Source organism: Zonotrichia albicollis, chromosome 3 (genome assembly GCF_047830755.1).
Source record: "Zonotrichia albicollis isolate bZonAlb1 chromosome 3, bZonAlb1.hap1, whole genome shotgun sequence".
NCBI lineage: Eukaryota > Metazoa > Chordata > Aves > Passeriformes > Passerellidae > Zonotrichia > Zonotrichia albicollis.
This window is the reverse complement of record NC_133821.1, coordinates 44,193,207-44,220,006: the sequence shown is the minus strand read 5'-3', so window position 1 is coordinate 44,220,006 and position 26,800 is coordinate 44,193,207. Positions and strand designations below refer to the sequence as shown.

At 42.2% G+C, this 26,800-nt stretch overlaps 1 protein-coding gene across 1 annotated transcript in view; it reads right to left on the bottom strand.

Annotated features, from left to right (window-relative positions):
• Positions 1 to 26,800, bottom strand: part of KIF26B (kinesin family member 26B) — a 276,588-nt gene that overhangs the window by 21,296 nt on the left and 228,492 nt on the right. Inside the window, exons 11-12 of the mRNA XM_005489720.4 lie at positions 5,585 to 5,747; positions 1,038 to 4,470 (exon numbers count right to left, since the gene is read on the bottom strand). Of these exons, the coding sequence (XP_005489777.2) occupies positions 1,038 to 4,470; positions 5,585 to 5,747 (3,596 nt within the window). The remainder of the gene's footprint in view (positions 1 to 1,037; positions 4,471 to 5,584; positions 5,748 to 26,800) is intronic.

Sequence of the window (26,800 nt, the reverse complement as noted above, 5' to 3'; positions counted from 1 at the left end):
GTGGAATGGCTGGTGAATTAGGAACACTATGAGAAAAACACAATTTAGAAACACCCAGCTACTGTAGAATAAGTAGCTACTGATATTCCACATACCTGTGCCACCAGGTCCGATGTCAACCTGAATTTTTTTCAGAAGTAGATTAGTCAAGACTTGCACTACAAGTTGGGAAAACAGTACCCGGGAAAAATGTGAACTGACCAGCTCATGAATGGTCCCCATCCCTGTTCTGCAACTTTATGAAACTTGCTCTCGTGGAAAGAGGTACCTGCACAGACTCTTGATATGACCCAGGAAGCTCTTGCTATCTAATTTAAAAGTCCTGATGTAGTGTGAAGCCACTGGGGATTATGTCTGAACAAAGATGAAGTCTTCCCAATCCATTCCATGATCACAAAAAAGTTCCAGATTTGAAAGTGCTTCAGTGCAGTAGTTCCCATATATTGTTCTTAATATTACCTATTATTTATTATCAATAAATTTCTGGGAAAAGGAGCCACAACTCAAAAGGCAAGAGTCTCAGGTACAGGATAACATCTTTCAAGGGGCATGGACACATTTTTGCTCCATCTCCTATGTGGAGAGAAGAAACTCAACAATGGTTTCAGATGGACCTTTGGGCACACAAGGAGCAGAAGCAGGCTCACAAGAGATATAGCCATTCAGCAAGACTCCGGTCTTGGGCTGGTGAAACATGCATATTAAGGCACCTTTCTGGAATCAAATCAGAAATACATTTGTATAAATAAACATTGAATGTGGCTGCCACTGGCAAAACTAACTAAGTTTTTGTTTATTGGAAGCAAACGGAAGTGAAAGAGGTCAGTTAGAGACTCCACAGCAAAGGCAATACAACCACACAGGATTAGTGAATGTACCAAAAGGAAAAAAGGCAGAGCCTTGGATGCTTACCATGCCCTTGCTTCTCAGCTAAGAGGTGGAACTGGTATTTAACTAGCTCACCCTTAGGGCCAGCCTACCCCTGAGTACTATTCTGCTTTGGTCTGCGTCCCTCTTTCCCACCACCACAAGCTCACCTGCATTCAGTCGTTTCTTTGGGGTTTTGAGGCTGCGGCATCTGCCGCTGGCAGAGCTGCTGTTCTCGCTCATGGAGTCCTGCGCTGAGGAGGCGCTCCCCGTCGCCTCGCTGTCCCTCATCATGCTCTCGTAGCCACTGCTGCCCCCGCTGTGGTAGAAGAGGGCTGTTTTACCCATGGCAGGGGGCAGCTCCCCACTCAGGACACTGCTGTTGTCGCTGCCGTGGCCGCTGCTGCAGCGGTGTGGTTTCCGAGGAGGGGTGATCTTGCTGTAGGGGGAAGGCAGCATGTGAACATCTGGCTTCTCATCTCCAGGAAGGCCCCCACGCTCCTCTGTCTCCAGGCTTCCCGGCAGCTGAACGCCTCTGGCACTGGTGCTCCCTTGGAGCAGCTCTGAAATCCGCCCATTGACAGCTCGAAGGGGCAATTTGGAAGCAAGGCTGGAGCCCCGGCTTCTGCTGAGGGACTGCATTGACCAGGACATGTTCTTCCCACTTGGGGGCAAACTGGAGCTCTGCCCCACAGACTGAGGCAGAGACTTGGTGGAGAAGCTGAGTGTTTTGGTGGCAGAGGCAGAGAGGCTGCGGGCCTTGGGACTTGCCAGCAGGAGCTTGCTGACAGCAGAGATCTTTGACTGGCTGGCTTTTGGGGAGGCACCTGCCGACTGGGAGAGGCCCGAGTTGGTGGGTGAGGACATGGCACTGCGGCTGAGGCTCCTTCCAGCCCTAGGCATGGTGGTGTCTCTGCCAGGGCTCATTTTGGAGCTCACAGAGGACAGACTTTCTGCTCTTTCCAGCGACAAACACTCATAGTGGCTTCCTGTGGACCTCCCTAGGGAGTTGGTCCTGCTGGCAAGCTGCTCCAGTTTGGCACTGAAGAGCTTGCTGCTGCTGTTGTTGATGCTGCTGTCTATGCCAGGGCCTTTTAGTTTGGCATTCTGCTCCTCGGGGAAACTGGCCAGGAAGGACACAGGCTGGCTGGAGGGACTGCTTGTGGTGCTGTTGGCTGCACTGTGCTGGGGGCTGGCTCTATTCTTCTGATCCAAGCTTGACTTTCTCACAGGTGGTAGAGGAGGGGTCCCTTTGGGACGAGTGAGTATGCAGTGTTTGGGAGAGGCCATCTTCTTGTCAAGACTAGCCCTAGAAAACTGGGGGAGGGCGGGAGAATTGACTCCACCGCTGTCAGTAAAAGTGGGATGGAGATGACTGTCAGATTCCTCCACCTTGCTTGCCTTTGGGAGCCCTCGAGGGAGGCTACAATTCTTCAAGCCATCACTGGAATGAACAGGGCTTTGGGTTGCAGAGCTGGATGCTGCCACCTCACACCCATCCACAATCCTTTTTAGACTGTCAGATCCTGGGGAAATAGAGGCGTCCCCACTGCTGGTGCTAAACCTGTCCATGGAGGACTGTTTTGTGCTGTGCTCAGGCTTGGCTGAAATTGTGACTGTATCAGGCCTTGGCCCGTCACTGCTCCCAGAGCTGTCCTTTTTAACATCTTCTTCTCTCTTCAACCAAGGGTCTTCAAATTTGATAACCTTCTTAGCAATGGATTCTTTCCCATCATGGGGATGAACAGCCTTTGGGTCTGCAGTTACAGCTGGTACAGCATCATCAGTGTCTTGAGCTTTGAAGGAATTAACAGCAATACATGGATACACGGTAATGTTCGTCTTCATTGGGATGTAGCCCTCACAGCTGCTGAGACTTGCTGTGTTTTTGATTGTGACAGTAGTTTTGCCTAGAGCGGATATTTTACAGCCTTTGATGGGTGGCACTTTGCCGAAAGCTTCCTCCCCCATTTCCGACATTATAAGCATGTTGTCAGTCACTGACTTCTGTTTGTCACTTACACAAATCATGCTGGCACTTTGTATGGTGCTTGCAAACTCAGAGACAGGGGGCTCTGCCATAGCTTCCCCGTGCCCATAGCACGCCTGGGCTATGAAGCTGTGGCACGACTGTTCACCGTCACTGCCTGTGCTCATTTCGCTCAGCCACGAGCTGATGGATGAGCGCCTGCTGCCATCGTCTTGGGGTTTGTCATCCAGACTCAGCTTTGGAAGAGGAAGGAACTGTGTGATGCTGACTTCAGACACAGGAGCTGCACTGGAGTAACACTCAAGATCTTCAGAGATACTGCTGATAATACTGACTGGCCTAGAGCCAGAGGCCAAAGCCTGCACGGAGCAGTCACTGTTAAAACTGATGATGCTGGTCGGGCGCCCATTGTCAAGGACACCACTAATGGTCAGCTCTTCCACAAGGGTGAACACAAGCTCATCCTCTCCATTCAGCTCCAATGGCTGCTGCACAGTCACCATGGTTGTGCTCAGAATCTCTTTCTTGGATTCTGGAGAAATGCTTTGTTGCCCATCTTCATTGAGAACGGTCTCTTCAAAATCCCCATTGTTGGACGACACTGACTTTTTTATAATCTGAGGGCTCATACCTACAGGTGGGGTCCGGATTTCTGGCTGTAATAAAGATTCAGTAGATGTCATGGTGGCATCCTTACTCAGGGGAGCTGGTGGGGGAGTGGAGCTGGGCAGGACTCCTTTCTGTGTGTAGACCTTGCACCTCTGGGAAGGAGAAGTTGGTGGCTTATACTCAGATGTCTTTGAGAGGCTTGCAATGCCAAGCCGGGGGGAACCCATTGGCCGAGGTTTGCCTTCCACAAATCCAGAAGTGTTGAGCCCTTCTCTGCTGCTCTGCAAGCTGGTGCTGTGTGCTAACTGACAAGAGTTAAGCTCTTTACTAGAGCTGCCTGTTACACTCCTGGGAGAAGAAGGAGTTGAAAGATTGGTAAGAGCTCCAGAAGGAACAGGGGAGTGATTTCTCCTAGTTTTGCTGGGTGTTGTGTTTGTATTTTCCTTGGCTTCTCTATCAGGATGCTGACATTCTGGCATCGTATCTTCCTTATCTGACTCTGGTAAGTGGCTAAGCTCTGCCAGCTGGCTTGAGACAGCACACTTAGACATCTGGTCTGAGCTAAATTGAGCAGGCATCTCTTCAAAGGGAAATTTGTCGGTCTCTTCACTGCCATCTATGCAATCCAGTCTCTCCTGGAGCTCTGCAAAGGTGTTGCACTTCAGGCAGTCTCTTTCAGATGTGCTGGGCCCTGATTCACTAACTTCCTCCAACCTGCCCTCATTTTTGGTCTTTTGCAGAGCAGGAACTATGGGAACAAAGTCAGGGGGACCCTCGTTATCTGTCAGTTCCTTGTCAGAGAGGGCAGTGCCATTAGGGCCAACGTAAATCACCGTGTCACACGACTGCTCACTGCTGGATGAATAATCAGGATCACTTGATAAATGCAAAATAGGGAAGTCTGGGTCCACAGTGTTTCTAGAATGGAAAGGTCTCAGCTGGGTTGGCCTCCGCATCCGGCCCTCCTCACAAGAGCTCTCTCCTCCAGAAGAACTTGATGTGTACTGCAACATGAGAGAGAGAGAGAGAGAGAGTGAAAGAGAGTCTATGACATTTCAGCATTGCAAGCTTCTCCTTGCACAAACTGCATACACAAAAAAAATCATGGTCATATATGAACTGCGAGATCTCTAAACTAAGGTACAAAGCTCTTATCCACAGCCCTGGAGCAAACCCATAGCTATGTTCAATGGAGAACCCAAAGTCCCAGCTCTGAGTCCCACTCAAAATCACAAGAATTAAAAAAAAATGTACTAGAAATATGGATTAAGATACCTCCCTTAACTGAGCCTGGCCAAAGAAATCAGGTATTTGGCAAAGGCTTTGCTGATTTTGTGTGTGCATGTACATTTGTGTATTTGAAGAAGAACAAGAAAACTGATTACATATGATCCCATACTACCAGTGTGTGGAATTGTATAATGGGCACTCAGAGGTCTCTGGAGACACAGTGTTCTGATGGCTTGTGGACTGAATCCTTCATTAGTCTCTCTTCAATCAATTGACAAAAAAAGCTTTTGTCAATCTGCCAATTAAAATGAAATGCATAACATTCATTCATTCTGCCCAATTCACACCATAAGTTGCATGGAAGCAACCAGAACTCTCTAACGTGAAAATGGATATAGTCCATCTTCACTCTACGTGGAAAATCTTTCACCCATATTTAGAAGCAATAGGAATAAAAAGGTGGTCAATGCTGGCCTTGGACACAGTAGTTCTGCCCTTTATTTTGCTTCTGCTCCCTCTGAGAAGCATTGAGAATCTAATTCTTAATTAATCCAAATTTTCTTTAACTCTACAGCAGTTTTACTCCTTATTATTTCATTTAGCACTAAGAGTATAAAGAAAAATAAATGCTCTCTGACAGTTATATTATTAAACAAGGTCAGCTTACAAACCAGCCACAACAGATGTGTCCAAACTTATTCCTGTGTCTCTGAAGCTGAAGCATTTACCTCTCTAATATTGCACTCTGACACTTGCCTAGGACTGGTACATACATCCCAAACATTTTGGAACTGATTACTGATTCGGTTACATGCTGCTTCACCCAGTTAAGGACCCTTCTTCCTCCTTCCTCCATCATTATAAGAAGGGAGTTACACATGGTCTTACCTTAGTTTTCTTTTTCTTCATCCTGAGGACCCTTGAGGCGATCTGGATGGTGGAGAGCGTCTCCGCGTAGTTGCCCGCGGCGGCTGAAATGTGAGCGATCATCGTGGTGCGGCAGTTCATGTTCCCCAAGGACTCTCGGAGCAACATGGTCAGCTTGCTGTCTCTGCAAAATAAAGTGAATTAAGGCTACATTAGCCGGCAAGGTTTCGCTTTGGCCATCATGATGTAACTTGGGTCTCGGCAAGATATTTTCTCCTCTTTTTAAAAGAATCCTAATTACTTTTTTTCCTCAGGTCTGCACTACGTTGTGCAGCTGAGCATGCTGAAAGATCCTGGACTACAATTCAAACTTCTTTTCCCACTTCCCCTTTTCTGACTCCTTTTCAGCTCAGTCCTTCTCCATTGTTACCACTGCCGACAGAGAGATGCAGACCAGCACTGGAGGCTGTTAAGGAGCCACAGCAGCAAACACCAAACTGCTGCTCTTCTGAAGTGCACAGTGCCCAGACAAACCCTGGCCCAGCTCTGGAGGACAAGAGGGTACTGGATAAGATTACAGAACAAAATTTTTTTGTTGCCTTATAGGGCATTGGGTAACTCAATATTAGTAACAGTTAAGCCACTGAAGTAAATTTTGGATGATGCTGGTAAAATACAAACCAATCAAGCATTCAGACTTCACACAATTGTTCTTTCATATTAGATCTTTTCTTTCACTGAGGCAGAAATCAAATTTTCTGTTCTTCCCATTTACTCTATTGTTCAGCCTCACATAGCTTTTGAAATACTGATGCCTTATTGTGGGGCTGTGTGTGACTAGACTGAGAATATGAATTTTAACAGAATAATGATGCATATATAATACTTTTGAGGTGGTCATCTAATCCCGTAGTCAGAAACACACAATAATTTTTAAAGAGACCTTTAGTTCCGAGGTGTAAAGTTAGCTGGATGGTTATTTGGGAAATGGCATTGTCTTGAAGAGTGTCTCCCCTATGCTAAAGGTTGTGGACGATGACTACATACAGCTGGAAACAAAGACAGCAACAGCCTGATATTTATGTGTGACTAAAGGAACTGCATTCGCTGTTGAAATGATGGTGATACCGTCAGTGGCTACAGATCAGATTTTTGGGGCTCACTGTTAAATATCTGCAAATGACCTATGGTGCATGTGTGTCCTTGTTTTCTCACTTGAGATTTCCAGCTCACAGGAACACTGCATAAAGCTGCAGCTGCTGGGAACTGAAGCTATGCCTACTGGATGGGACCGATGGACAAACACCAAAACCCTTGGACCTCTCTTTTTGATTGAATAAATAACAACATTTGGGCTGCATATTTTGATGCAATAGCTCTGGAGGGTTCTCATCTCCTGTGGCTTCTAATACTTGCAATTTCAGTTTGGCTAGAAATACTGAAAATAATTTTTTTTTTTTATTTCAGGATTTCTGCTTCCATCTGCTCCAGACACATTGAAGACATCTAGTGTCTTTGAAAAGCAAACAAACATCCATAAAGACTATACTGAGACAGCCTCACTCATTTCACTTGTGACCTAAGGCTGCTTTGAATCCACAGATCCAGAGGTAATAGGCTGCTGTGTCTCAGGTTAGTGTCCCTCTTTTCCATCACGGAATAATTAAGATGTCAAATTTTGTACATCAGTTATTGTCACTCCAATGCAGAGTAACACAGAAATTATTAACATCTCCACAGAAATCAATAACAAGCCTTACATTTGCCAGTGCTTCTATAATAGCAAAACATGAGATGACAGGGGAAAGTGCAAAAGAATACATTCTAAACATGTTGGTCTCCTGAGAATGCATAATCCATGCAGCCAGCATCAGCACTGAGGTGTGGCTCTCCTAGAGATACATGCACTAGGAATATAAAATAATCTGTGCCATCTGCCTTGTACTGAAATACCCATTTGCAAGAAGAATAACAATACTGAAAAAATATCTATTTATAATTCATCCTCTGACATGGATGGGAACTAAAGGTCAGATTTGTTAAGGATTAAAGCATGAACCTAGCAGTAAAAAGCCCAGCTAGCACTGATTTCTAATTTCAGAGTTTGTTCATTCAGCACAGGCTACATCTTGAATCTCAACTTCACCTTGTACCCAGAAAAAATAACCGGCCTCATATCACTACTGTACTGTACTGAAAAATAACATAAAGAGGGAGAAAGCTACTAAACAAAGATTTTTGTCAAATGTGGATATTGTCATAAGACAAGTTCAGCTGTTCAGGGTTGACTGACCTCTCACAATAACTCTCACCTAGTAACTTCTGAAGGAAAGAAAGAAAGAAAATAGAAGAGAATGTAAGACACAAAAATGTGTGGCCTAATTTTTAACTCACTCTATCCTCTTCAATTAAAATATTGTTAAAGCATTCTGGAAGTCTCACTGAAGTCTGCTTGGCAGCCAGTGTGAGACACAAAGTAGATGCTTTGTTCTCATGAGTGCTGGCATGGTATTCTGCCCGAAAAAAAATGAATAGCTATGAATTATTTCATTAGGTAATTTGTGAGCTTTTATCTGAAAATGCAAAATTTCCTGTGAAAGCAGAAGTTTTCCAAAGAGATCTGCACTTCTGCATTGGAAAGGCTTTGAGAAGCAAGACCTTTGTTGATCCTCTGGCTCTGCAATCTAAACTAAGACACAGGAAATTTTGAAGAAACTTACAGAGTGCTGCTCCCAGGTGTATGTTGCTCACTGTGTTAAGCAGAGGCTGGCTAGCAGAAGATTTCTCATGGCAGCAGAGTGAAATGCATCAATGTCTTCATGGAAAATAAGAGAACTTCAGGAATGCTAATGGTCTATTTCTATTCTGCTCCAAAAGTAATAAAAATTATAGGTCAGAGCAGAAAAATGACTCCACTTTATATACCTGTCTTCATTTTAAATGTTCTTCTATCCCATCCACTAATGTTTTTATAGTTTAGGAAATTTACCCTAAACCATCATGATTATGGGGACATAAAACACATACAAAACTGAAGGTGGGGTCAGGATACCCCATTTCAGACTCCAAAGCCTGTAAGTCAATTCTACAGTCTTTTCAGTACTTCAAAGTCACCTCATTTTTTTCTAACTACATCACTTGTTCTAATAAAATACATTACCTTTACTTGTAAACTTTTTCTTGCCTAGCTTCTAGGCAATCGTGGCTACAGAAGAAAAGCTACTAAATATTATTCATATATATCCCACATAGGTAAAAACCAAAAATAAAGTATGCAAAGTGGTACCCCCGGCAAAGTCCAGAGGCAAAGAGCCCTGTGTGCAGGAGACTAAACTCAGGTGTGTCTACGATGTTTGTCAGCAGGTACAGTACAGAGGTGCAGACTGCCAGGCAGAAAGCCTCGGTTCATTCAGATGCACATCTTCCTTTCAGTAAGAAGGACAAATGTACATCTTCATGCTCCTCTTATACACATCTGTATTTCCCTTCCTCATGAATGATTAATTATACTCAACTTCAAACAACACAGAATCTTGCACTGAAGAATGAAGCATGTAATATCATGATACGTGTCCTTAGACACTGCATAAATCCCAGTTGCCCATGTACATTTAGTCAGTCTTTAATTTTGTGACTGGATGTTATTTTTCCACTAGAGCCCTGCCTCAAACCCTGCACAGAATAAACAGTGCTCACTGAACCATAAGTTATTTAATCTTTCTTTTAATCCTTGCCTTGCAATGCATGGATTTATGCCTTATTTACTGTTAGAACTATAAAAACTCTGTTCTGAATACTGAATGACCGATTCCTTCAAAGACTCTTTATAACTTTTTCTTTTCCCTGTGGAGCTCATCAGTGCAGTATCTGATGAATGCCTCTAAGGTGAGGCATATATTCCTCTGATAATACCTGAAACATTGAAGACTTCATTAAGTATAGGTGTTTGGTGTGAAGCACAGATCTTTCAGAGTATTGATCATTACACAGTCTTCATGTTCAAAGTATAGCTAACTTGGACCTTATCTCCAACAGCAAATGGGGCAGCTGGTTCTCAAATCAGGATACCCCAAAAAACAGGAACATACAATTAGCAGCTCATCTAAAAATTTTAGGAACACATTGTCAGAACTAATCTGAAGGTAGTATCGGTCCTTTCATAATATCTCCCTTCTCTTCCACACTTCTCCATCTCATCCTCCGTGTTTAGTGACAATGACCACATCACCATACAGTCCTGATTCATGTCTAAAGCAGGTCCTTTATCTGCCTTGAAAAAAGATGATATTTTGGGATGGAGGGAGAGCCCTGAAAGGATAACACAATATACATAGGCCATTAATTTTGACATTTCCTGACTCTATAGCAATTGATTTTAGGCTCTAAATGTACTTATTATATGTATTTTATGTAATTTCATGTAGATTTGTGGTTACACTTCAATGAGACATCAGCAAGCTTGGAACATTCCTGTGTATAAAAAAGCCTCAGTTTCTAAACTAGCAGGCAGCAGCAGCTGGCTGACGACACCTTTTGTTTGGACAAGCAATAGAGAAGGAGAACATGACTTACAATTTACCAGGGGGTTTTCTAACATTTGCTACCTGTAGAAAAACACTAAGATTTGGGAGTAACACACTCCTTTCATGCACTGTAGAAAAGCTGTGCTCTAGTGTGTTCATAGCCTTTTTGACATGCTCTTCTCTGATCAGACCTGCAATCCTACAATCTTCTATCAGAGTCTATCCTGGGCTTTCCTCATTTAACCTTTTTGCTTGTTGTTGTTCCCATACCCCAGTTCCTCCCCAAAACAGCCTGGCAGAGCTCAGTTTCATCCTGCAGTGGTCTAAGAAGCTACACCAGACTTTGCCATTCTCCAGCATCACTGCTAGACACTCTTCCAATATTAAATTCCTCTTTTCTCTCCCTCTTCCTCCCATTAACATCTTCCACTCTCTCTGTCTGACATCCAAGGCCTCTCTCCCCACTCAAGCTCCCCCCACAGCTGTTCACTGACACCCAGCAGAGAAATCCCAAAACATGGCCATCATTTGGCATGGCTGCTGTATCATGCTGCCAGGTGAGGGGCAGAGAATGGTCAGTGCCTTCCTGGATCTCCCTCTGCCAGGTCCTCCAGCTTTAAGAAGATCTGTGTGTTCAAAGTGAGCTACATAGAAAAGAGGCAAACAGTAATTGCCTTTGTGTAGGGCTGCAAAATAGAATTCATGAATAGAAAATGAAGCAATAAGAATAAATATTGTGCTCAGGAAATTCACAGGAATTTTTCTTGCCCAGCATTTTATTCTGTGTATGGGAGACACAAACACAGAATTGTTTCACAAAAAGGAGGCAATACTGGAGAGGAAGATCCAGCTGAAGTGTTGGAATAATGATTTTTCTGTGGAATTATTTACCCAATTGTATTATACACTTTGTTTTCTTTCCTGCATCTGCCCCCCCCCACCCCTCCCCCCTTAATAACAAACATTTTCTTTGTTTTCCCCTTCCTGTCACCCCACTACTATGCAGATTTTGGTTATTCAATGACAACAGCAGCACCATCAGAAATAGGAATAGTAACATTCCACAAGGGAGACTATACAATAGTACAGCGAAGCTTTAGGAAGTGTAAGACAGCGTGTTTGTGCTCTCTATTAATCATATACCTTCATGTCTTCCTAGGCACTTGGCCAAAAGGAGAAAGTTGTCAACTGCCTCCAGGTGTTATGGTTACAGCATCAGATGATGTATGCCCTCAGGTGTCTTGTAATCTAATTATTTATAGAGGTATGTCAAAGGAAAAAAAAATCTCAGTAACTATGACAGTCATTTTTGATCATAATGTCTTAACTCTGCTCCTTTGAGCTGATGCACCGCTTTATTCACAGCAATAAATGTTTACATTACAAAGGAGCCACATAAAGACTATATTGGGTTTTGGCTCCTACTACATGGGAATAATCTCTACAAAGGACAATTTATAGCTCAAAAAGCACAAGCCCAACAGCGGATGTTACAGGTGTGTAACAGCTGAGTTCACTGTGAACCAGTATAGCTTGCTTAGCTATGTCTTTCCTTTCTGTTAATAATTTTGAGAGAGAGAGAGGAAATGGGAGCAATGTGTGTAGGCACAGGCAAAATGAGTCCAGGTGGGGAGATAAAGCCCTCGGAGGTTCAGCCATGTGAGCCTGGCTTTGTTAGCAGAACAAAACGAGGCAGTTGAAGAAAGATGGGTAACGTGTTGGACCTTTAACCTGGGGAATTCTTCACCTGGTGAAATGAGGCACTGGGGAGACAATGAACTTGCTCCAGGTGGAAACTGACTAGCCTTAAAGGGAAAATGAAGCATAGTGGAAATTTCCACTGCCACTGCAGTTAGTTATCTTGTATGAGGTGCACTAGCACAACCCAGAACCCTGTGCTCACAGCAGAGGGGAAGGCAGAGCTGAAAGGACTACACTGAGGGGACACTGGAAACTGCCAGGAAACTGGTTCAGTACCAGGAAACTGCCACATCTGGAGGGGATGCGGCACTACAGCAGCTGAGAAGTCAAGAGCAGGAGAAAAGTGTTGCTGCAGCCAAGTATGGGACTCAAATTGTACAAGATTCATATAAAATGTAGGGAGATTCCCTCTACAATTGTTGTCTTTTAAGAGAAAATTTCATAATTCTTGTGCCTGTGACAACCTATGAGGATGTGGCAGATGCACAAAAGAGCACCTTTGTTTCTTTTCTACCAAAAGCAGAAAAGCAAATCAACGACAGAAGGACAGAAACCCATCGGTGAGGCTGCACCTCAAATTAGTTCAGTTTTGGGCTCCTCGCTGCAAGAAAGACATTGAGGTGCTTGAGCATGTCCAGAGAAGGGCAATGAGGCTGGTGAAGGGTCTGGAGCACAAATGAAGAGTGGCTGTGGCAGCTGAAATTGTTCAGTCTGGGGAAAAGGAGGCCGAGGGAAGATCTCACTGTTCTCTACAACCACCTGAAAGGAGACTGTAGCAAGATGGGAGTTGGCTTCTTCTCCCACGAGTCAGGGAACTACCCTTCTCACCATAAAAGGGGCTCAGTCAAGAGCTGTAGCTTTTGTATAAAAGTTGCTCCAAAGCTGATGAAGCTTTAACAGTCTGCAAAAGTGACAAGTTATTGTATGTTATTCATGAATGACAAAAAAGTTCCTAACTTTTTTAAGGTCTTGCTGACTGATCTCACAATAGAACTGTCTCCCAATAAAGCTCTTGCTGTCAAACAACTCCACTTTTACCTTTACATACTAAAGAGTGCATGGTTTCTGACAGTGCCAGCCCAGCTCTAAGCTGGGCACCACCATGCTAGTGATGAAGACACACAAAGGCATTTTCTCCATCTTCTTACTTCTGCCTTGTGCCAGCAGTGAAGCAGAAGTCACACAAGATTCATTCAATAATTCAATGAATAAGAGAAAGAAGTTCCTCTCAGTCTTTTCCCCAGCCCTGTGAATTTTATGTAGTTTGGTTCAGGTGTACTTTGCACTTTGGCAATACCAAACAGAACACATATATCCTTACTTACAGTTCATTGTGTTACTCTAATGAGAGCTCAGAGATCTAGATGTAGCTTAAAGTCACAGTAAGGTGCAAGTTATAGGGTGGGAGAAAGGAGGTGGTTAGGAGAAGAGTTCTGCTGAGGGCCAGTTATTATTTCAGAGAGAAAACTACACTGAAAATGGAAAAAATTATTTCTCTCCCCTCTGTACTTCAAATCTCAGCACAGAAACAAACACCATTCACAAGTAGCCATTAAAAACATCCAAACAAAGCTCAGAGATAAGAAAAACGAAAAGGATCCTAGTGGTCTGTTTCATTACAATGCCAGCTCATCATAAATTCTAGCTGAAAAACAGAAACTCAATTAATCCAGGGAGCTAATTAGGCTCAGCAACTCTATGTTAGAGCTAAAGCCAGATTCCCCAAAATCAGCAGTGCCACTTGTTCAGGAAACATGCTCAATAAGTAGATTGAGATTTACAGGAGAAAAAAAATCCTGCACTTAAAACCAATAATGACCCAGATTTAAATAATTTAGGGACTCTGCACTTGGCTAGGCCAACTTCTACCAAGCTATGCTAATAAAGGGAAGGAAAATGTCCTTTCTCTCCCCATGTCCCTCCTTCCTTGGCTCCCTTACTTGGAAGTATTATGGCAACCACAAGTTTGGCTCAGCTTATCTGTATGCTTTAGCTGCTTTATATGAGAGGACAATGTAGCTGCTATGGAATAGCAACTGGAGCAGCTTAGGAGCCTGCCTGTGCCCTGACAGTGCAGCAGGAGTGCTGGGAATGGAAGGGCTGGAATGCAGCTGAACAGTGCCTGTGCCTCTAGGGCAGTCACAGGGGGAAACACACAGCAAGCAAAAACGTGCAGAAACATTCCCTGACCATCTGCTGAGGACGCATTCTGCACAGCACCTTCACACCAGGCCCTCTGGGTGGCTGATATGAGCAGGAGCAGGGCAGCGGCCGCCTCAGCTTCCTCTCGATGCCAACCAGCAGCCTGACTCCTGCCTTACCCTCACGCCAGGCAGCTCGGGAACCATCTCGGCCCTACCCCGTGGCAACTGGGAGCGGGGAAAGCGAGGGGACAGCGAGGGGACAGCGAGGGGACAACTGGCTGCTGCTCGGCCCGGGCAGAGCTGCCGCACCCTGCGAGCCCCAGCCGGGAGACAGCGGCCTGCCCCTCGCTGCAAGGGCTGCGAGCCTTCAGATGGACCCAGGGGGGAATACCTCGAACGCAAATTAACTTCAAATGTTTGTAATTGATACATGAATATTCATGATCTTTTGGGAGGATTTCATAATTACTTCATTCTGCTTAGGCTCATTTGATCTGCAGTAGCGACAGCAGTAGTTTATGCTCCTTCATCAAGATGCCAACAGTTTGGCAGCATGACCTTCCCAGTTTCCTGTGCTGGAGAGCAGCTCTAGTTATTCTAATTGCAATCCCAAATGGAGTGGTACCTGAAAATAAATTGACTGCTGTTCAGTTTTAGAAACCACTCTACTTGGCACTGCTCCTTGTGTAAACAGATAACATCTCCAGGAAACTGGGAAGGTCACTCCACAAAACACTTCACATTCTGATAGGTAACATTTATAGGTCAACCTCCTAGAGCCTTCAGGCCACAGCATTATAGCAGAGGGCAGTGAAAGTGCACATACTCCCATGTGGAAAGGGGGGGAAAAAAAAAGGAAAAAAGGCAGACTTTGGTTGTCATTAATGATATGGAAATTAAACAATTTATCTATACCCCTCATTAGATGTATTCCCTAAAGAAAGTTAGGCTCAAGAGTTCATACTGCCTCTGCACCTGCACACAAGGCTGCCTTATCACCTTCAGCAATAAACTTCCAGGCTTTTGGCAAATTCGAAGAAGGTTTGAGAAAATAATATGCAAAGTTTGAAGACAGTAAGTCTCTGTAAATGCTGGAAGGATTAGCAGCTGGGTGGATGGAGAGAAATCTTATTTGTGCTCCCACAGAATGAGACAAATGCTTTCAATTCCATTCTTGAACACACCAGAGAAAGCACATAGATGAGAGAAATTCCCAAACACAGGAATATTTTTGGCCAGTATTTACATCTTTTTGGATGCCAGACTGAGAGACAAGTTGTTAGAAACATTATGTTCTTGATGCTGGTGCTCACAAAACTGTTCATTTAGATCAACAGCAAAAAAAAATGCACTTACATGATACTGGTTCCTGATTAAAACTGCCAAAACCCAAAGTAAAGCAGTGAAAATATGAAACCATCAGCATTAAAGTAAAATATGCAGTCAGAAGCCCCCTGTCATGCTTCCTTTTCTGGTAATCAGTGTAATACCTTTTAGATTTCCTTTTTACATACAGCTCCAAATTGCTTCACAGAGATGCGTGAAACTGCTAAAACCTGATAAAAGAAGCAATCCCTGTCCATTGTCAAGGAAGATGAACTTTACAGCAGTCAAGCAATCTGCTAATTAGGATGGGAATTAAGCAGGTGAAGCAAGTTCCTAAAAGGAGGAATTTTTTGTGTCATCTCCCATTTCCAGCAGACACCCACTGGCCTCAGTTGTTCAGCTCCAAACTAACTACAAATTAAAAATCCATGACTTCCATTTAGGAATAATGTATTGACATGTGCAGGGACTTATGTAAAGATCCTAGACAGCATGCATAATTCTCTTTCCAAAAATCAGGATAAATAAGAGGGGTAAGCATGCACTTAGCTATCTAAGTTTATATGTCCATTTGCTTTAGAGAAGAGTAAGAAAGGTGACTTTGTCCATTACACCTATTTCTTTAAAAACCTAGGACTGAAAGCCAATTGCACTTCAAGGTCTCAATTTACTTTACTACTCAAGGGCCAAAATAAGTTTCTTAGACACGTGCAATGATGCTTGCAGAATCTAATGAACAGAGCATTCTCTGGCCTGCAAATCCCTGGCCTCTATATTTGTGCTGCCATCAGTCAATACCGGTGGGGTGACCTTGTGAGGAAGTGGAGAGACACCAAGAACTCCTTTCACATAAAAATGAATGGCTATCAGGCAGCCAGAACTTTCTTCCACAGATGGGCTAAGCTATTCTCACAATTGGCTGATTGAGAGATGTGATGAGACAGGCTGAGCAATAGCAGTGATGATGGTGACTTGCATGGCAAATAAAGATCATTGATGAAAATTTCCTGCCTGTGCCTGCATTTTGTTTAAGTCCACAAACCATCCCCAGAAATTAGGATTTTATTAACTGAAATCCACTGGCACTGTGGTCCAAACCCAGCTGTCACTGAAGTCTCCAGAAAAGCTCCCATAAGCTTCATCAGCATCTGAACTGGGGTTTTATAGATTTAGTGACAGGATACATGAAACAAAGATAAAACCAGTCCCTTCTGACGTCAAATACATGGCATTGAAATTAAACTGTGGAACCACAGGCAGGTTGATGATGACAGTTTTGGCAGCACGGGACCAAATGTAGCAGCTGGTGCAAGGCAGTGGGAATTCTGTAATCTATAAACATCGGCATAAGGAAACTAAATGTTTGATACTTTTATATCTCTCACACTCCATCATACTTCATTCACAGAAGAGCTTAAATAAAATCTGAGGGACTCCAGGCTATGCAAGTTCTATGTGCTATAAGTAAAAGTAGCAAAATTGGTATATAAATATTTTTAATGCATATATTTGCTATTTAACCCAAGTGGAGATAGGCTGCTGCTTCAATACATTTATCTTCATCCATGCAGCAATTTAAAATTTTAAATGATGCACATGCATTTTTCATGTTATCTGAAGTTTCACTCCCCCTTTAAATGCATTTTTCTATTTATTTTGCCCACTATAGTAACATTGATTGGACAAGATTCTCAATTGGCTCCTGTATATCTGACACTTTGAGATCTTCTCATAGCCTGCCACAGTAAAGGAAAGGAACTTTTTAAACTTGATTGTTAGAAAGTGTCACCTTTGTAGTAACAAATATTACTACAATTGCTTGCGGTTTTACCTGAGGTGACCAGGACATGCTTTAGAGCCCATTATACCTATTCTGCTCAGAAAAACAACTATAAATTTGCATATTTCCATGTTAACAGCTGTCTCTCCACAAGGCTGATAGAACAGAGTTATGAGTGGCAGAAAGCAATATACGATACTGAAGTTTGTATGTATTTAGTTTTAAATCACAAAAAAGATCTCTCTTAAAGTTAGCTGTTCAAAATCCAAGAAGGAGTAAAACAATTTCAGAGGTAAGCTGAACCAGTTTTTGCATAAAAAGATCCTTTCAAACATTAACTGTCTTTAAAAAGCCTCAGACTGGAATCATTTACAATGTGCCTGGAAGGTCCCACTTCTGTTTACAGAGCCGCTGCTGATACTGAGGAATTCCCACAGCTGAAAATAGTTGAGGCTTGAGTACTTTTTGGCAAAGTACTTATTTTAGCCTTACACTCCATCCTTGGCATCTGCTGTTGAATTAAGCCAGACAGGATGCTATAAGGACATGTGGCCTGAATCAGTACAGCCATTCTTACATTCTTAGAATTGGCTTCTAAAGGTTTACAGCCTGACTCTGCAGCCTCCTTCCTGCCTCCCCTCTGCACACCTGCTGTGACCTCCCAAGGACAGCAAAGAGTTCCTCAGCATTCAATCAACTCAACCAACCCTGGCCAATACATCTGGAGACACAGAGAGGCCAAGAGGAAAGACAGTCATTCTGGTAAAGACTGCACGTGGACAACTGCCATAGAGCTTGGTCCTGTGAGCCTAAGCCCCATGGGACAGCATCAAAGCACAGGTGATGCATGGGGTGAGAAGAGACTGAATTATTAGCTCCTGCCCCTACCCAGTAGAGAGAACAATATAATCCTCCTTAAGCATTTAGAAAACCCATCCTTAAAAATATTATGGCTTTCTAGCACTGCCCTGACACATTTCCATTTAGTAGTAGCATGCCAACTTCTTTTCTATTTGTTCATGCTCTTTGGTTTCCATTGCTCTCCCTCTCCAGGGATGGGAATGCTCCTGGCCACATGTACATACACATGCTCTCTATCCGTTTACTCTATTTGGGTATGCAAGACAAATTAATTTCATTTTCTCTCATGTGAAAAACTCCCCTTGCCAGACTTTCTTGTACTTGCTTCAGTCTCAATTCATTCTTCATCTATATGGGAGACCAGCACTGCACCCAGGAGAGGAACTGCTAACCCCTTGCATAACGATTACTATTTTTCTTCTGTCATCCCTAATATCTCCTCAGATTTCATTACCTTGTCACAGTTAATTTAGCTGTGGACACCTGTGATCATCAGCCAACATGCCTAAATCAGCACACACCCCCATCCCCTTTCTAGCAGATGAGCTCCCAGATTGCATCAGAAATTATCAGCAGTCCATCAGGGCAATCCCTGGCATCAGTGCCATTTGTATTACTGCAGCCCCTGAGGTCCCACAGCTGCTCCCATCTGAGGTTCTGGTCTGCCTTTGTACAGATGATGGCTCTCAGCTTTGTGTAAGCAGTCACTATGATTAGCTTCTGCTCTGCTGTGCCAAGGCTGCTGATGATAACACCGAATAAAACCTCTCCTAAAACTGGTCCTTGAAGAACTTCCCTAGTAGCCTTCCCTCCAGGTTGATAGCTCCCACTTCCATGCTGGCTACTGTTGTCTCTGCAGTCTTCACTACTTGATGCATCTTACTGCTCCTTGTCTTCTTCAGCTTAACTAGTAGATTCTCAGGGGACACCCATCCAGGCATTTACTCAGACCTAGATAGATTAAATTTCTCTCACCCAGACATGAAGTACCACACCTGCATATAACAGAGGGCGAGGGCTGTATCCAGAAGGTTGTATCCAATGTATCCCCATCTTGAAAGGAGGGTTGAATTCAAATGCACGGACATCTGTTCCAGATTTCCTGCTCTTGGGAACAGTCAAGATATTTCAAGGTTCACCATCTAAGAAGGCAGTATTTGTTGTCTGGATTTACTTTAAAGCGAGTTTCAACTCAGGGTTTCCTCTTTTGCTCCTCTCACATCTGAGTGATAATACCAAATTATTGTTGGAGCAAGAATTTCTTAACATCTCAGTATTAACTTTTGCAGCTATTGCACTAACAAAAATTGACCATTTAATTCAGATGATTTAGCAGGGAATTCATTTGAAATCCTCTGTTTGCTCTACTTTTCCCCCTTCCTCCTCCTCCACACACTGACGAGCAAATAATTTACAGAGAAGTTTGTCTGCTGACTGTATGAGTTTTATTCAGTAGGCAAATACATTCATGAAATTGCATTTCAAAAGCTGAGGATCTGGATAAATGAACAAGTTGTTCCATGAACTGAGGAAGAAATGAAGGCTGATTTCCCAGAGTTTGTGTCCTGTGTTACTCCATTTTCCATACTTTGGCTGTCCACTCAACCCCACCTTGTCACATCCCACCAAACTCACCTTCAGTTGCAGCTCTGTCCTCTCTTCTTGCTGGTTGTGGATGCTGCTGGCATTTGGCTCAGCAGGCTGGCAAACCAGCATGCAACAGAGCAGTGTCATCACAGCTTCATGGGCCAGCCTGCTTCTGCCCCACCCCTCTCAGTCTCAAGAGTCTTGCTCAGACCACACATCTAAAGGCCTACGCCTGCATTAAATCTGATTGGAAATGGTCAATTTAACAGCCAATTAAAAATGTATTTGGATGACTAGCAATGAGATTGTCTGACCATGTATGCTTTAGCCTCTCAAGAGATAGCTGAAATTCTCTCACAGCACCCATGTCAGAGAAAGTTCTGCTCTCAGAGTTTGTCTGGGTTTACAATTTGGAAGTACAACATTGTGCATAGCAGTCATTCCCAGCACCAGCTCCTGAGGACAGACAGGACATTTCCCGTATTAGCACTATGAGAGTGATTAGAGCCACCTATTTATAGCTGTGCAATGAAAAAATCTCAGCTCACACATGTCAAGTTAACCAGGCTTTTAAGTCTTGCCTATCAAGTGGCTTAGATTATTCCTGCCTTATAATTTTTAAGATCCATGTTATGACTTTATATCCAATTAATTCTGTGGGAGGACAGCAGCTCTAAAATGAACACAGAGTAAACAAAATCATTAAGAAAAGGACTGCTACGAGAGTTCAAGTTGTCATTGTATTGTTAATATTCTTCAGTAGTTCAGGTTTAAGGGTTTTTTGTGTGTTGTATGACATATTAAATATATAGCAAAGGGCTTAAATAGCTTTTTCTGTTTTCAAAGCCACTACTGTACCAATTTTAAAAAAATAATAATTACCCAAAAGGGACCAGAGAAGTTTTGACAGCCCATGAACCTTCCCTCAGTGCAGCTGATTTGCATATACTGTAGCTAAGAGGTGTATTTGACCCAAGCATTTATAATTAACCCTTAACTTGTCATAGCTAAAGAAAAGCTTTATTTTCATTTCAGTGATTTTGTTGCACTGTAATTCCAAGAAACACCAATTAGCTATCAAATGCTGACAACTCGCACTTAGCACTGATTAGGGCTAGATATGAACTATAAACCTATCACATTACTGTAGTGCAAGAGCTCATTACCAGTCTAGCTTTCCTAGCTAATCTTTCCTACTAATTTTTATTTAGGGACCTACTGGCCAGCTCATCTGAAAATTATATGCTAATGATCCGTGAAGAATTGAGAGCTCTAAAAGGTAACACGGGAGAAAAAATAATTGTGTTTGATCTCTTTATGTTATGATAGATGCCATTTAATCAATTAGGACAGCAGAACATATCATTCCATTCCAGACCTGGCAAATACAAAGGAAACCAGGAAAGGGTGAAAGCTTCACACATCTTGACCTCCTCCACAATATCATATATAGTATGAGAGAAGGTTTAGGAGCACAGTCACTGAGACAGCAGTCAGGACAATACTTCCTGTGGCTCTCTTGCATCAGGGGCTGGCCATGGATGTGACTGCTGCTAGGAGCAGGGACCTGTCAGAGACGGGGTCACAGCATTGTGCACGGTGCCTTGAGGAGATGTCAGGCAGGCCTGCTGCCAGTTAAGCCTCCAAAAGATTTAACATGGGGGGCTGAGCCCCTGGAATGTCCCAGAATCAGAAAAGCAGCTTACAATTATTCCTGCCTCCTCCTCCCCCACCTGCTTGAGATTATGAAAGTATTTGAGAAACTGAAGATACTGCAACAGTGAATGCCTCACAGTTATTTGCCAGAACTCTATGATAAATCAAAGTTATTTCTGAGATACACTGGAGATGCAGAAGGAAAAGAACACTATGTTTCATAATGCTAGCACTTGCTAATGAGTAGAAAACATTATAGATGGAAAGACATAAGTAGGAACAGGTATGAAAAGGTGTCCAATCGGTGCTCTGGTAACTCGTGCAAATTAGGTGCATCATGGGATATAAAAGTCCTATATTTAATAACTAATATAAAAAATTTGAGAGCAGTGACAGAAATATTTGAAAAGCAGAACATGATCACATTTAGGGGCTATTTCATCTCCTGCCTTCTCACTGGGCTGGAGTTTCTTTTCTGAAGACTCTGATATTCACCCAGCAATACCAACATTGTCTCCTATGTTCACTGGTTCCAATGCTGAATGAGTCAAAAATAGACACGATCACACATTCATGCCTAAAAACCCCCAAATTATGTCTCTAAAACAACCACTCAAACATATCCATTGGTCTGTACTTGTGCAATTCAAAACTTGGATAATGGCAGAGCACATTAGCTGAGCATGTTCTCAACACTCATCCAGCCCTGACCTCAAGACAATCAGTCTTTAATATGCGAGAAAACTGGACTTTTTTCCTAAATATGGCAGTTGAGATTTTTTTTTTCTTCCTGTTGAGGAAGGAGCAAAAATCCCTTATGACTGCCCTTCTTGGAACCTGCACAGTAAGAAGAGTGAAGATCTGCCACTCTGCCCAGATTTTTAAATCTCCCAAAGGAATATTTTGTACATAAATATGCAAAGGTTTTCAAATTTAAGTGCCAGAAATGTTTCAATATGAGCATAATGAGACCACAGGGTTGGGAGATGTTCCTTCAGTATAATAAAGGAGCCTGAATGAAAAAGCACTGTACAGATAGACCTATTGCATACTATGAGGTTAACCAAGGAGAATTCACTCACACATTCAGGCATTGCAAAATGCAGTGAAAGATAATTTGAGCAGCATTTAACTTACAATGTCATCACAGAATACTTAACTCTTTTTTAGATGTCTCTTTGTATTTATAACCATAATCATTAGCAACATTTTTTAGTTGGCTTCTGACAAAATGAAGTATTTTCAAATTATGGAGTTTTAAAAATGAGCTTATATTAAGCCTCAGTTAGTGGACAATTAATGGATAGTGAGCACAGACTACAGAATTCATTAGCTAATAAGCATTACAGATTAGATATTAGTAGAAAACATTTGGTATTTTTTTATTTCTGAGACATGAATTAAGGTGAAACAATACACTGGTAACACATACCCACATGAGTACACTGGTAATATATATCCATACTAATATGAACATAAAATTATTAAGAAAGTTATGTTTACTCTGAAATTAAGTTTAGTTCCAATAGAGAGATAACACAGCTGTTTAATGCATAAAATAGATAAGTAATTGCTGGCCAAAATGACTCTCGCATACCCACACTGTTACTTATATTAGCTTACTATAATTTCATACACAGCCTGCAACATTCTTTATTCATAGCCCATACCTAAATGTTGCCTTTTGAAAAGATCTGGTGGGCTTTTTTACTCTCTTCTGTTACCTATTGTTCTCTGGTCTTCCATGGGAGGAATATGCTTAGGAACAGCAGTTTTCCCAATGATTAGGTATCAGAACAGAACAGCTATTAGTGTGATGCTCAGATTCCTCAAAAGAATCAGGTATTACTCCAGAGAGAAGCACTGTTGATGGATGGAACCTGGCCAATGGCATTAAAAATCTTTTTATACTCTCTTTTGCACGGGTGTGTTATAATAGCATTTTCAGAGGAACTTTGAATTTTCTTGGGAGGATGAAAAAAGCCATTCCAATTTTCAGACTACACCAACAGAAGTAGCTGTGATACCATCAGAGACCAGGTGATTTCTGCTACAGTGCCTCAGAAGCATAATGGCCCTGCCTGGACTATGCCTGGCCCTGCTGGGAAGAAGGTGCCAGTCCCTGGGAACATGAACATTCCGATTCACAGCAGCCAGAGGCTTCCTGCAAACAACATCCTCATGTTGAGGCTCCCTGCACTGAGATGGGTGTGAGGAGAACAGACATGGCACCTGCAAATGGACACACAGGACTTCACCACTTGTAAAACACTTGGTTTTTACATCTGACACACACATAAATTATTCCAGGCAAAGGAATGTGTCCTGCTTTCAGCTCCAACAGACTGCAATCACAAGTAGCACAAAACCAATAAAAGCCACTGATTATAATGCCACTGCACAGTACATAGCCATCCAAAATGGCAGCAGTCACCTAACAAGAGAACAGAAAATCTGATACCAGCTTAACAGTCTTCTTTTGTATTCTCTATTATGCAAAGACTCTAAAACTTACCAAAGCACACCCTCACTTTTTCTGTAAAACCCACTCCATAGTAAGCAGCCTCAACATTAGCTGAAAAAAACAGGAGTATTCTACAAATCTCACCAGAAGAGTGTTTTAGGGTGCCAACAGGTTCTCTTTCATATGCATTTTCAGAGTCAAATTTTATTCAGGTTTGATACTCCCTCATCCCCTCCTCCCACCTATAGTTTATATATCAATGCAAACTATCACAACTACAGCAGTTGCTCTCAGTTGCCTGTGACATGAGAACTGCCCTCCATCACACCAGCAATGTCCACGTGTGAGAGAGATGTCCAGGATCCAAGAGGTGCATGTTGGCATGATCTGACTGAGAGCACAGAGCTCCTAGAACACTCTCTCTCTGAAAAATGCAGTTATTTTTCCAACACCATACCTTTAAAAACATTTTTGTTTGTTATGCTGACATGCCAGCTGTGTAGCAGATATGGATACTGCATCTAATTCCCATCCTCCTGCACAGGCAGGTAACTCAAAAACACTTCACTCAGAGCCTGTGACAACTGTTGTTTGCAAGGGAGAGAAGGAGCACAGTCTAGGAGCACAAAAGATTTTGCTACTCTATTTATAGCTGGAGGCAGACATGAAAATTGTGTTCAATCCTTAAAAGACTGCTCCAAGGAGATTCAGGTCCCACCTGCACAGAGATGATGAGGTGCCTTCAACAACTTTAACCTTGTAAGGGCCCCCCTCCTCCTTCGTTCTCTGCTGTGTCTGAGCTGAGCCATGTTTGCAACAGCACCAGAACAGCCACCACTGCTGCTCTCTGGAACCACCTGCACCAAAGGGAGCCACAAGGGCTGATATTTCTGACAGTGCGGACATGCATTTTTTCATTGATTTTCGAAGAGATTAAGGTTTTGTTTCTGACCAAGAGCATGAACTAAGGAATGGGGAGAGAAAAATTTGGTAAGTTCCACTATCTCTCAAAAATAACCCATTGAAAAATAATTTTAAATTGTAGTAATTTTACATGGAGCAGGTAGGACAGTTTTTTCTGATGGGATGATAAGGCAAAACAAAGCTAAAAGACAATGCAGATAAAACAGTTAAATCTGCTGTCTGATATTAATTTTACTGAGTCTTGTCAGATATTGCTAGAAACCATATCACCTGGATGGCATTTACAAAAGTATATTTTAAAAACTAAAATAATAAAACAAGTTCATCCTGCAGCACAAGATAGGTAATTTTTATATTTCAGAAGATAGTTCTAACCAGCCTGCTTAAATCTAAAAAGTCAATGCATATTTTTAAAAACCCACATCTGTTCATTGTGTATAGAGCTGGAGGCAACCACCAGCCAAAAACTTTGATCATACAGTAGAATCTTGTATCTGAAGAGCTCAAGAGGATTATCTCCATTGCTTTACTCTCAAATGTGTTATGAAAACAAAAACTTCAGTAAAAAAACATCCTGCAGTTGTAATGCCATTCAAATACTCTTGAAGCAATAAGGCAGACTGGCTGAAGTACCCTCCACTTACAACCCCACAATTGTCTCAAAAGCTTCTAGGGCCTGTCACTCCTTTGAGAGGGTGATGTCTAAATAGAGTCCAAGAAAAGAAGGAGTTTGAAGAAAAAATGTTCAACTATTTGCCCAGAAAATGTAAGCAAAGGTTATGTCCATTCTTCAGTTAAAGTCACAAATACCATTTATATCCACAAGAGAAAAAAAAATAGTCCTGCTTGTGCCACTTTATAGTCTCAAGTCCCCATTTGTGTGGCAAGTTTCTGCATAAACTTCTTTAGCTTCAAATTCGAAGTCACAGACCCATTTGCAACCAATCAATACATGATTGTACTTTTGTAGTTTTCACCTTCACCAATTCCATCAATTATGTCCCTTGCAACTCCAAATAAACTCAACATTAGGTAACACTTAACCACCTACTGCCTCTTTCAACAAATAAGCTGCTAATCATCAAATACAGAACATGAAATATCCCTTAGCAAGGATTTGAGGATTATCTCATCTAATTAAATGTAAGCATGTTTTCTAATCTGTGGGTTTAAGCCAAATCCCAGTAAAAAGATTTCCATTGATTTACATAGAGTTTTGGATCAAGCACTGGGAGAACTTGATTTTGCAATTTGAAGAGAAAGAGACCTTAAAAAAAATGTGTAACTAAATGATGAAGGGAGAAAAGTTGTTAACTCATTGAAATCATCTGGCACAGGAATGGACTGCTAGGGTAGGGTCTCAAGAAACACACCACTGAGACTTTTTGTATTTCTTTGACATCATGAAAATGTAACAATCCATCCAACCACTGGTTTTCAGGCTCCTAAAAGCAGATTTGATTCTGTTAGACACATTAGAACACATTTTATTGTTTATTTATATAACTACCCGCCATCCGCAGACACTTGACAATCAAGGACAAAGATAAATTATCAAAAGGAAGTACAGATATTGAAAATTGTCAAAGATTTGGACCCAGAACCCTGCATTGAAATTCCATAAGCCTAGCCCTTAATCTATCTTAAACAGTTTATTATGTAACTGTTAATGGATATTTGTTAGTTACAAGTTTATTTTGCTTTTAAATCATTCTAGCAACTAAGCGTTCACTTCAGCTCATGAGTAGTTATTCAACTAATAGGAATCCCTGTTAGCATGCTTTAAAGTTTATATTCCTCCACATCACTACTTTAAAATAAGAAATCATTCTGCCACTTTGTCTCGCCAGACACAATTCTCTTCTCCTGCGTGTATTCACGTCCTTGAAAACTACAGAGCAGTTGTCATCTCTTCTCTCAAAGGCCTTCTTTTCCCTACAAGCTGTGAAGCTTTATTTCTGTCACAGTGCTCTTCCAGGTGAGTAACCCTTTCATTTCAAACCATTCATAATTCTTCTTCCTTCTCTTTTAAGTTCTCTGCAGTCTGTAACCTTCTCTTGGCAATGAGATGCACAACTCCAAACAAGCAGCTATATACTGGCAGATAAATAGAAAAGCTATTTTCTTTGGTCTGCTGCAGTGGGATGTCTTTTTGGTCTGAGTCACAGACTCAGACCTTCTTTATACAAGCGAAGAAGGATCAATGTGGAAATGAAATTTAATTTAGCACATCATATCCATATGCAACTATTCATGAAAGTGGAGATAACC